This window comes from Pollachius pollachius (assembly GCF_949987615.1).
Source record: "Pollachius pollachius genome assembly, chromosome: 12".
In the NCBI taxonomy this organism is placed as follows: Eukaryota; Metazoa; Chordata; class Actinopteri; order Gadiformes; family Gadidae; genus Pollachius; species Pollachius pollachius.
In genome coordinates, this window is record NC_136945.1 from 14,283,431 (window position 1) to 14,296,243 (window position 12,813).

Here is a 12,813-nt window from a genome sequence, read left to right on the forward strand (position 1 = left end):
ATTCTGTATTTGACTCCTAGCCAGAAGGGTTTGACTCCCAATGTCCCCAGACTACCTATGGGCATCCTTTGAGCAAGGCAGCCCCCCAAAAGCCATTCCCTGTTGCTTCACGACGTGACGCGATGTGTGTGACGGAATCGTCCCAGATTACCAACCATTGTGTGTCCTCTTGTGTTGCCAGCTCCTACCAGCTCGTGGTGAAGGAGGAGCGGAAGTCCAAATCCCGCCGGGCTACCGGCGACGGCTCCGGCGGCCCCAACTGTTTCTCAGCGCCGGTCAGCTTCCGGAACGCCTCGGCGCTGGACTCGCCCTACTACATGGCGGCGGAGCTGCCGCCGTCCGGCATGACGGCGCCCACCGCCTTCACCGTGGGCGACAACAAGAGCTACGGGGGCTTCTCCAACCCGCCCCTCTCCCCGGCCAAGAGCTACAGCGTCTTCTACCAGGCCATCAGCCGCGCCAACGGGGTGGGTAACCATGACGACGAACATAACACCGCCGCCGCCCGCCGCTGCCGCGGAAAACTCACGACCGTGGCGTTTGTAATTCACATCTTATGGAATTACGTTTTTTTAATAACTTAGACTTGCCTCCTCATGTAAGTCCTGTTCACATTCAGTCATTCAGTAAGAAACTTTTACCTCTACTTCGACTGGGAGTTGTGTAGTAATCTATACTAAAGCCGAACCCAATTGCCTCTATGCAAGACCGTTTCTCTTTTCTCAGTCTATCTGGCTGTTGTGAGCCAAAGATCTTAAATAGGTTTGTACACAAATTACCATATACAGGCCTGGTAGCAAAACATGTACTTTGTGTGTGTGTGTGTGTTTGTGTGTGTGTGTGTATATTTGTTTGTGTATTTGTGTGTTTATCAAAGCAGGACACTACGCAGATAGTACAGTACATTTGACTGGTAACCTCTCAGTCTCCTGTGTTTGTGTGAACTTCAAACCGTCGGCAAATGAACAACCCCCCTTATCCCTCATTCCCGAGACAAAGTCACTTTTCCAATCTCCATATCGCTGTGAAATCCTCAGAGAACTACTTTAATTTTCCACCTTCGTAACCAAGGAAACTCCTTTTGGCAAGCAGAGCTGCCGCCTTCATAACCTCCCCCTCCCAGAATGCTGTCCCAGAATGCAACTCAACAAGATATTACCTGTGTGTCTGTGTTTGTGTGTGTGTGTGTGTGTGTGTGTGTGTGTGTGTGTGTGTCTGTATGTGTGTTGGGTATCTATCATGTGTTTGTCATTTTCTATTGATGAGTGTTTGTGTGTGTGTGTGTGTGTTTGTGTGTTTGTGCGGGTCTGTGTATGTATCTCTGTGTGTTCCTGTGGTTGTGCCTATATGTGTGTGTCTGTGTGTGTGTGTGTGTGCTGGTGTGTGTCTATGTCTTAATCTAGTCATATCAGACATCCTGATTTGATTGGATCCCAGCCAATCCAATCAGTGCGTAATTTGTACGGGTCAGGGGGCGGGAGGTTGAGAAGCAAATGGGAAAACAAGTGTGCCCACGCAGCCACCGTAGCCAGGTGATTCATGCATGACAAATAGACATCAATGTTTAATTCTCTACCCCAGATGAGGAAAATCAGTACTAAGAGTGACTTTGACCTGAATACCTACCTCAAAACACACATTTAAATGGAGAAAATATATTTAGAATGATTCTATATTCTACAGGGAGACTGAGACCAGCTTCCATTACTGATTAAATAAGGGATGATTAAAAAGCAGTGTCATGCCCAAGGGCACTTATATAGACAAGCATTTGACCACATTGTTCGGATTTGAACCTGAAAACGTCAAGTTGAGATACTTTTCTTCAGGTCCTAAAGACCCAGTGACCCACATCTTTTTTTTTTTTTTTTAAATGTACGTAGTGTTATGTCTTATATGATGTCAACATAGTTTTAACCAAACCAATACAGTTGCATCAACAGCACTATATTTGAGTTGATCGCAGAATTATATTTTGTATATAAAGACCATTCCTCAATCGAGTCAACTATATAATGAGTATGTTATATTTTGCTATTTGGTTATGTGAAAAATGTCTTCTTGTGTTAACTTTGCACTCAACACTTCCAAATTGTTGTGGTTGCATAGCAACCAAATGTGCCTCCCTGTATCAAGATTGGCTCCTAATGCTAGCTAGCTAAGCTCCAAATGTCTATAGCTTACTTCTGTCGCTTTGTTCTCTCTTTGAAGACAGCCAAAGATTTTGTCTGTTATTAATAGTTTGTGGAATAAATGTTCTCTAATGTTAATCATACTTTGGTTTTATATTATCAGATGTTTTCATCTGTAATTAATTTAAAAAGATTTAAAACACTATCCAGAATTAATTAGCTACATTGGCCAGAAATTGTTGTTAAATGGTTGTTGGCGATTTATTCGTAACAAAACAGAATTTAGATTAAATAGAACTGCCATCCATACAAGTGATAAAAGACTCTTTCTCTCTCTCTCTCTCTCTCTCTCTCTCTCTCTCTCTCTCTCTCCCCTTAGAAACTCTGAAAGAATGTGTGTGGAATAATGCTGAACTTGATTGTCAACAGTCACTGTGCTTAGGTACTCTGCTATACGTAGTTTGAGGGCCAGATATCATTGCATTGTGGAGTTTGACAGCTATTGTTTAGTTTCTGGTTTGTCTATATCTTAATGATGGTGGTGAGGCTTCGTGGGAACTGAACGCGGGGATGAGGGTTTGGGGCCAGGTCCAGATGACTGAGGGGATTGGGTTATTTGCTCACTCCATCCCTCTCTTACTCTTACTCTCTGTCTCTTAGTCTCTCCATCTCTCTCTCGCCCTTACCCTCTGTCTCTCTCTGTCTCCCTCTCACTCTCTGTCTCAATTTTCTGTAAATATTTATAAACATGCCTTTTCTTTCCATGTCACAATCTCCACTCTGAAAAAACCTAATTTATCAATTACATAAGCGGTCATTGCCTGAATGTGTGTGTGTGTGCGTGTGCGTGTGTGTGTGTGTGTGCATGTGCGTCCCCCTCATAGGTCATGAACACATTGTTACAGAACCAAAATGAGATATACTCTCAAAATAAATTGTTCCAGTTTGGAGTTACTTCTCCTTCTCTCCCTCTGTACCTATATCCCTATGTCTCACTTTCTGTATTTCTCTCTTTCCTTCCTCTCTCTCCATTCTTTCCCTGTCATTCTCTTTATCTCTCCAACATCACTGTATGAATCTCTATCTCTTGCTCTCTCTCCCTCGCACCTCTCTCTCTCTCTCTCTCTCTCTCTCTCTCTCTCTCTCTCTCTCTCTCTCTCTCTCTCTCTCTCTCTCTCTCTCTCTCTCTCGCTCTAGCTCTCTTCTCTGTCTCCATTATTTTCTCTCTGTCTCTCTCTGTCTCCTTATCTCTCTCTGGGCAAGAGAACTTGACATCAGTGTGGCTTCAGTCTCTTATCTGCCATCATTGTGCCAATTAGTGGTTGCTCCGCACATGAAACAACTACAGACACACACACACACACACACACCCGCACCCACACACACACACACACACACACACACACACACACACGCACACACACAGATGCAAACAGCCACACATCACACATACAGGTTCACACAGAGGGAGAGCGCAAGGGAGGGAGAATGACTGGGAGCCTGATGAGTGGAAGGGTGGATGAACAAGTACACGAGGTTAGAAACATAGAAAGTTCTAAAAAGTAGAGAAAGTTCACTAACTCTGTGTGCTGTCTGTAATATTAAACTAGTGTGTGATCAGAGTTTGTAATAATGAGGTGCTCTACTGGCTCACGTAGGGCTCTCCCATTGGTTGAATATCTGTCAGCGTGTTTGTCCAATGATCTTACAGCAACAGGCTGGGAGCAACAGGCACCAGGAAATTAAGTTTATTGTCAGAAAATAAAATGCACTCTATTTTTTAACAGTCAAAAACAATGACTTGCTGACTTTGTCTCTCAGGTTCTAACATCTCTCTCTCTACCTCTTTCTCTCTCTCTCTCTCTCTCTCTCTCTCTCTCTCTCTCTCTCTCTCTCGTTCTCTCTCTACAGGAAACTAAGATCAACTGTGTCCGCCTTGCTACCAAAGGTATGTCCATCAGTTACAACGTTGTGTTAACTCCAACCCACCCACGGTGTCCCACTCACACACTTGCTAACATGCTAACATGCTAACCTGTGCCACGTGTACCTGTGTATCAATAAGCAATACATAGCCAGACTGTCACATGTCATAGACAGGAACCATGACGACTTACATGACACACATGTATGTCGCCCCCCCCCCCCAACCCAGCATCACCTGATAACCTGCATGAACCCATCGGTGTCGCATTTTCCTGCTGCCTCTGTGTTGTTTTCATCTCTCTCTCGCTCTGGTCGTCCCTTGTCCCTTTCGTACCACTAGCACTATCTCTGTGTGAGCGACCATCTTAGCTGTTAATCCACAGTAGCCCATCCACAACACATCTGTACAGCAGACCTTGTACTTTAACACTCTTCAGCCTGCTATCGATTATCCAACCCTCTTTCTATCTTCCTCCAATTCTCCCTCTCTCTCTCGCTCTCTGTCCCTCTTTTGCCCCCCCCCCCCTCTCTCTCTTTATCGCTCTCTCTCCTGCTATTTACGTCTTTGTTTTCATGAGCTTTAAATTCTCTTGCCTGCGCTCTCTCGCTTAGCCCCTCCTCTTCCTCCTCCTCTCCGTCCCTCCATCCTCCTGTCTCTGTGCTGCTCGTGGGCGTAACGTGGTTGGTGGGGGTCCAGTGGTCCGGGGGGGGGGGGGGAGTGGGGTCAGCTGTCCGTCTGTCTGTGCGTCAATCTGGGGCAAACACAGTCGCACCTTCCGGCTCCACAAACCAAAGAGCGGAACAGTTGCTTAGCCGAGGGGAAACCAAACTATCGTGAGTTTGTTGAAATCCAATCAAACAAACCCTGTAAGGGAAGCACAGGCCAGATGATGAGACGAAAATAGCTAATTACCTTTAGTACCTGTCCATCAAATAAACTGACTGTATTTTAAAATGTGTTGCCATGCTCTGCGGTCTGCTTCCTGTGCCAGTCAATGTGTGCCTTGAATAGGATGTGTTGTCAAGTTATTTGAGTGTGTTTTTAACTAAAGTAGCATAAAGGAAAAGTCTGGCAAATTTATGACCTCAACAGAGGTTTGTCTTTTTGACGTCCAGACGGACAAAGGGACCTTCCTCTGACCCCCACTGGGCCTGAAACCATCGCATTTGTTTGGTTTTCTTTCATTTTATCACGTTGCAAGTCATCGCTTGTTTCTTTGTTTTTTACTCATTCCAAGATCCATTATATTTCCCTTCTGGTTTGAACCTTTGAACCTGAAAGAGACAGGTTCACAGTTCAGAGTTAATGTTTGACATCACCCACGCTCACCCCCCCTGTCACGCCTTATTAACTACCCGCCCCCCTCCTTCATCCAGACTGACGCCACAGAGTCCGTTAGATCCACCACTAACGTACTCCTATCAAGATGGTAATCGATGCTAACTTCCTGATGCTAACCTCCTGTTAACTGACCAATCCCTGTCCACCTAACAAGTGCCAGTTTATTTTATAAATAATGTTAATGTCTCAACCGCTCATTTGACCGAAATGTTCTCTCCTCAGGAAAAAACTATTGATAACTTGATGAAATGACTAAAAAAACGACGAGAAATGGCTTTTATTCTTAGACCTTTTTTTCTACTTTCTGTTTCCCCCCTTCTGTTGGTTTCTCTCTCCTTCTGTTCTCTCTGTCTTTGTTCCTTCTCTCCTGCACGCCCGGGGATGGTCTGCCCTGGCGTTAGTGGTGATAGGTAGGGGACAAATTACCACGCCGTACATTCTAGTCATCCCCAGCGAAGGTGATTATCCACAGGCAGAACTCGTTCCTATCTTCTGTTGTTTCTTTGGTTCATGTTTTTATCCATCTCAAAGCAGCCATCCACCTCACGCCATTGCTTCCTTGTTTCGCCTGAGTTGACCTACGACCCCCTGATCCCTCCCCCTCCTCCCCACCCCTATCATTTCTGCTTTGGTTTTCCCGCCTTTTTTGCCATGTCGTCAGTTGCATCGTCGTCTAGATGTTGTTTTCCTTTTTGTTTTGCATGGCAACTCTGCTCACACACAAACACACACACACACACACACACAAACACACAAACACACACACACACACACACACACTGCACTATTTCCTTTCTATTGACATACAACTGTGCCATTTTAATTTGCCGTTGAGCTTAGCAGTATGACCTGACAGAAATGTTTGTTTGAATTCTAATACAAAATACTTTTTGCGAGACAGGTTCTCTTTGTTGCCCTACTTGCTGATTATTAATTTATATAAGACATCCATGATCTATAAAGGCTCAATTCTGGAAACCGTGACAAAGAGTATGGATTCTTTCTAAGATAATAGATGATATTGACTGACAGTGGCTGATAGTTATGGTTTACACAGCTGTGTCTTGTCTTTAAAAGGTAGACAGACTTGTGGTTGGACCTGGGTTGAAACCAGTTTAGATTGATCGTTACACACTGTGTAACTGACTGATCCTCACTAACTAGCTAACTGGACAGTGCTAACCTTTCTAGAATGAGCATTCCATCCTATGTGCTTTGATGCTAACCCACTATTGATGCAGCACATAAGAGAGAATAAAGATGAGATAAGATAAAGGTTGACAGTACAGTGTTGTCTTGTTTTGTCATGCTCCTGAACTACTGGCATCCAATAGAGATCCTATTTATTTTTTAATCGTGGATCTGTTTAGCTAAATAAAAATTCATTACATTTTTGAAGTTACACATTTCTCTTTTTAGTTCCATGAGCTATACATGGCCGGTTGTAGGATCCCTGTGTTCAGCTGAAACCACTGAGAGAGTTGTAAAAGCCTGAGAAGTTAAGCCCTGTGAGTCGTATTTCAGTCGTATTCCCACTCAGCTTTGATATCAGTAGATGTTATTTCATAAGCACATTGATCTTGAATCACCTTGATCTTGCATTTTATGTTGAACTGATGTTTGACCTACACATTGACAACCAACCACACCCCACAGATCCTCCCATTGAAAAAAATGATAGAAAATTAGGATTTAAGACGGATTAAAAAATGTACTCCTTATTGCGGAACACAAGCTTTCCTTAGCCACTCTGTGGTATTATTCGGTAGTGTATTTGAGAATAAATGGAGTATTAACACCTACAAAGTGTATACCGTATAAGAGTTAGTAGTTTGCTTTTATTATCTTTTTTACTTGATCCACGACATCTAGGGACAAACACGCCACTCGTTGTCTCCTGATATGTATGCTATATTTAGTATTCCAGCAGTTCTGATCAATTGTTGGATTGCAAGACAGCTTTATTTATCATCTAGGAGATAAATGCTTTTGTGAAGCTGTCGTAGAAGGGTCAAAAGTTATCGATGGACTCACGGAGTAGCAGATACACCAGTAGCAAGACATAGATTGATGTCCTAGTTTACCTGTGCTAGCAGTGCCAGTGTTATTGTTTTAAATGTTGTAGTGTACCTCTTTAAACATTCTAGCCTACCTTCTCTAGACTCTCAAACATTTACTTCTCTAGCGTACTTCCTGTTCTAGAATACCTGTTCTAAAGGACCTGTTCTAGCGTACAACGTGCTCTAGCCTACTTCCTGTTCTAGCGTACCCCCTGCTCTAGCCTACTTCCTGTTATAGCATACCTGTTCCACTGCTAAGATGGCGCCTGCAGGAGTGTGCACTGTGTGTGTCAGTGTGTGTGTGCGCGTGTGTCTGCATGCGTGTGCGTGTGTTGATTTACAACTGTGACTGAACAACACACACACATTCGCACACACAAAGACCTTGCGTTCTCTGTAAGGATGAAACCTGTCATTGACAAGCTTGTCTGGATGCTGTTTGATGACTCACTCACGGATTTGCAAAAGATTGAGTCAGATCGGCCAGTGAAATGAAGGATTTTAATAAAATAATGGAGGCTTAGAATAAAGAAGTGCTCCGGTGAATACAGAAATGTGACACTTTAAGGACAACACGTCTGGAGGAGTGATTATATCGCTTGGAGCCCAGGCTTGTTCAGAATCTGGGGTTAAGAGAGAGAGAGAGAGAGAGAGAGAGAGAGAGAGAGAGTTACACAGTCAGGTAGAGAGCATATAGAGAGAGAAACAGAGCAAGAGAGACATAGAAAGGCAAACACCGAGGTTGAGAGACCAAAGTAAATAGAAAACAATAGAGAGAATGCGATGGAGATAGAATGAGAGAAGGAGGGAGAGGGATAGAGAAAAGTGAAAGTTTAAAAAATGATGAAAGCTAAAAAGATACAGAGAAGTGGACTGTCAGATGAAGAACAGAAAATTCAAATCCTGCGACAAAGCCAGGACCCCGCACATCCTCCCCGCCACACACACACACACAAACACACACACACACACACACACACGCATCGCACACACACAGCTGAGTTCAGGTGCTACCTTGTCAACAGACCTCTGAGGTAGGAAAGAAGTTTCCGCGGTGCACACAAAGCATTTGTGTCGGCTCGTAATTGTTTTAGTCATTGCATGGCCCAACACATGGCATGCTGGGATTGTTTTCATCTAGAAATAGACGCACTGGCGATACGAAGGCTGTCATGTAGCTGTCAACCGAACACGCTAAAACCACACACTAGTGGAACATGCTATATGCAGATATACATTCAAATGCACACATATATAAACACACACATACTCGCACAGAAACACAAGTACACAGCTATTGGCACATGCGTGCACAAATATATTCATGCAAACTTGCATACCCAAACACACACACACAAACGTGTAGACACACACACATTCACGTTCACATTTTTACATGCTCAAAGCTACCTTCCCACCATGGACCTGGCCTACAGACACAGTTTTCCTGGCCCCCAACATTTTGCATAGAACAGATTATGTCGTTTTGGACTCATTTGAGATGTTAAAAGCTCTAAAGTACTACCAAAGCATGACCATGTGACCTGCATGTTGGAGGTTCAACTTTAATGGATCTGTGTGTGTGCGTGCATGTGTCTTTATGTGTGTGCGTGTGTGAGAGCATTGTCTCTGTTCTTGAATTATGCAGATTAAAAATATGCTAATCCACCTCTTTCAGACTAAAAAGACACGCACATCAGGAACCCCCCCCCCCCCCACACACACACACACACACACATACACATGTACACACATAGGAAGGAGTTAAAGAGATATTAATGTGTTTTGTTCTGTGAATCTGTAATGTAAAAACCAAAATATCAAAAATAAACGTTATGAAGGTTATCTTATACAAAAGCTAACCGTAAAACTCACTCAAAGGTAGTTCTCCAACACACAAATACATACACACACACACAAACACACATATATACATGACAGGCACTTTTTGCTTCTCTTCATTGGGAGTTAAACCCACCGGGACACAAAACACACATCGTCCTTAATGCTGTGGCAGCATATCTCAGATTTGTAATATAATATATATATATATATAACATTAAATAATATAATCCTGTTGAACACTCTGCCGGGCTAACGCTAAAGCTAATCCACAAAGAATGGCTACTGACAGAATTGACACACGCACACACACACACAAGGATTTACACATGCTTACATACACACACACACACACACAGATGTATGCAACTGCGCAAACAGTCAGACAAAATCATGTAAATCAAGGGACCAATATATTAAGGAATATTTACCAACATTTGGTAAATAATAAAAAGAAGATGTTCATCATTCTTTCATTAGTTTATCCATACAATCATTTGTATGTACATGTACAAACTTACATGCTTGCATGCCAGCAAACATATATGAACATCAAGATAAATCAACACAAAACACAGCTATCTACATTCAGATGTGAAAATATACCCGGACACAAACACCCACCCGCACACCCCAAACACACACACACACACACAAACACAGGCTTACAAAATGACCTTTTCTCCTGAACTAATGGAGGATACCTGTTCCAAGGACACAACTTTGACCGTCCTCTGAACGTCCCTCGTATAAAACATCAAAACCACTATTCACATGGTAATAGTGTTCCATGTGAATAGGCACAAATGTGTATGTGTGTGTATGTATGGATATATAGATTCACACACACACACACACACACACACACACACACACACATACACACACACACACACACACAGACACACACACAATCACAAACACAGGAACAGAAATGTACACGTACTTACAAACACATATACACCAACTGACATACACACACTTATACACACAAGCAAGCACGCATGGTATTGCTACATTTGATGCCATGGCTGCATTGTGCTTTCCGCTGAAGAAATCACTCTGTTTGGATGAGATTATGTTTTTTTAATATCTCCCATTTTACCCATAATTCCTTTCTTAGACTTAATTTTACTCTACTTGCGAGTTGCAGAAATAAAATGAAAAACCTTGGGAATTGCTGAAATGAAACAGATATTATACAGGCACACACACACAGACACACAGACACACACACACACACACACACACACACACACACACACACACACACACACACACAAGGTTAAAGATTGACACACAATGCACCAGCAACACACACACACACACACACACACACACACACACAGAGTGTGGGTGTCGAGGGAATAAGAAATTGAAGAAATATGGTGGAAGAAGGGAACAATAGCGGTGGCTGCTGGTTGGAACTGAAACGAGGGCTGGTGTTGAACATGTCATTTTTCTGCCATAGTTTTAGAAGTTACCTACGGTTACGAAGTGGTACTCTTAAAAACAATCCTGAACCTCAGGCTAACGATTCTTCAAAGATATCAGTGTTGGAGAGTAAAACAGAACTCTATTCAAAATTCTGTATTTTTAAAGGGGACATATTATACCACAAGGTGTAAATGTGATTAGCCTTACAAGCCATTTCGAAAATCTGCCCCATATGACATCACTAGTGCACAGATCTAGGTGGACGCGCCCACTAATGATGTCATATGGGGCAGATTTTCGAAACGGCTTGTATGGCTAATCACACTCACACCTGGTGGTATAATATGCCCCCTTTAAGTAGTAAGTTAATACACACTAACCTTGACCCAAATGAATCTAGCAAAGTCTCACAGCTCAAATATGTTTATATTGCAAGATTGTGGTATCAAATAGCATGAAACGATATATGGATCCATGGTCAAGGTTTTAGAATAGAACCGTTTGATTGTATAGAACTCTTAAAGGGCCTGAGGGTTTGTATAGGACCTGTTTGAGCACAGCCTGCTGGGACGATGTGAGACAGTGCGTGTTTGTGTGTGTGTGTGTGTGTGTTTTAACTGCAACCATCAATTATTTTACACTCTATCTAGAGCTAACAGCTTTGTGAGAAGGCCATCGTTTTCTGTGCTTTGAGTTAGAGAGAGAGAGAGAGAGAGAGAGAGAGAGAGAGAGAGAGAGGGAGGGAGAGGGAGAGAGAGAGAGAGAGACTTAACATCTTTTGCCTTTCAATCGATGTGTGGAGGTTTCTCTCTCGCAAAATTGAAACAAAGGAAGAGAGGGAGGGAGAGAGAGAGGGAGAGGAACAAACAGGGTGCCGTTGCCTGACCTTCTGCAGTAGACAGATAGTCCCTGTGGTGGAGGCAGAGGACTCCAAACCGAGTGTACATAAAGATTATTATTATATAATAATATAATGCAGGCTTCAGAAAGGTTAGCTATTTCTGCTATGGAAGATAATCACTTCCAAGGCTTGAGCACCCTTCGGAACACCCTGTTGTGCAGCGAGTTTTACAAATATTACATATTTGTTCTCCCTGATACAAGTAGTTGGGATACATTCAACCATGTAACCGCCAACCGAATAAAAAAACGAAAAAACAGACCAATTAACAATATCAAATAACCAGTCCAATTTTCTTTATACAAAATCTTTCTGTTGCTTTCTGTCAATGTGCATGTAAACAACGGACCAGACGCAATTTTTTGCATGACCAGAGTATAACTATTTTGATATTATAGTATATAATATGTATAATTAAAAGTACATTATGAATTATCATTCAATTATCAAATTATATATCAAATGATATAAGAATGTAGAAAACTACTTAAGCATACGACTGAAATTACTTTTTGATAGATTAATTAATCAGAACTAACCACTATGCTAAGCGCTTTGACTACCTTGAAAAGTACTTCATAAATGCAAGTAATTATTGATGAACAAAAACACCTGTCAACTCTAAATAATGGTTCAGTTCATTGGAGATTTAGTCCTTTATCTCTCCACATCAAGCCTAGATTGCGCTTCTCTTTCTCTTCATCTCAAACACCTCTTCAATAGGAACCCCTTGTTGCCCATGGCAACCTGACCACCCAGCCCAGCCCTCTCTTTGCCCCCGCGGTCGGAACCTTGCGACAGTTCACCAGATTGGCCGGGTAGCAGCCAAGCTGTCCAATCAGACCAGCTGAACCTGCTCCCTATTGGGACTGTTGCCTGTGACATCATGACCTGCTGTACCCAATCAAAGCGTGGTTCGGCGGGTCGCGGCACAGTCAGGAGGAAATGGCGGGTTCACCCACCTGTGAGATGATAAATGGCCCAGGGAGCGAGGTATGGGGGCAGCTTATGACTAGTTAGCATTGTTTGGTGTCTCCAAACACCTGTGGCAGCTACGGTAGAGCTGGGCCTCTACACATCTGCAATAAACAGCAGGCTTTTGTTCTCCACACCAATAGCAAAAGGCTAACTAGCTTAGCACAATAACTCCACACCCTGTAGCTAACTGCTAGT

The 12,813-nt window shown here is 42.9% G+C and overlaps 1 protein-coding gene across 1 annotated transcript in view; it reads left to right on the forward strand.

Moving 5' to 3' along the window:
- ptprt (protein tyrosine phosphatase receptor type T) overlaps window positions 1-12,813 on the forward strand; it is a 150,964-nt gene that overhangs the window by 69,692 nt on the left and 68,459 nt on the right. Inside the window, exons 13-15 of the mRNA XM_079748435.1 lie at window positions 182-467; window positions 4,044-4,080; window positions 5,802-5,858. Coding sequence (XP_079604561.1) covers window positions 182-467; window positions 4,044-4,080; window positions 5,802-5,858 — 380 coding nt within the window. The remainder of the gene's footprint in view (window positions 1-181; window positions 468-4,043; window positions 4,081-5,801; window positions 5,859-12,813) is intronic.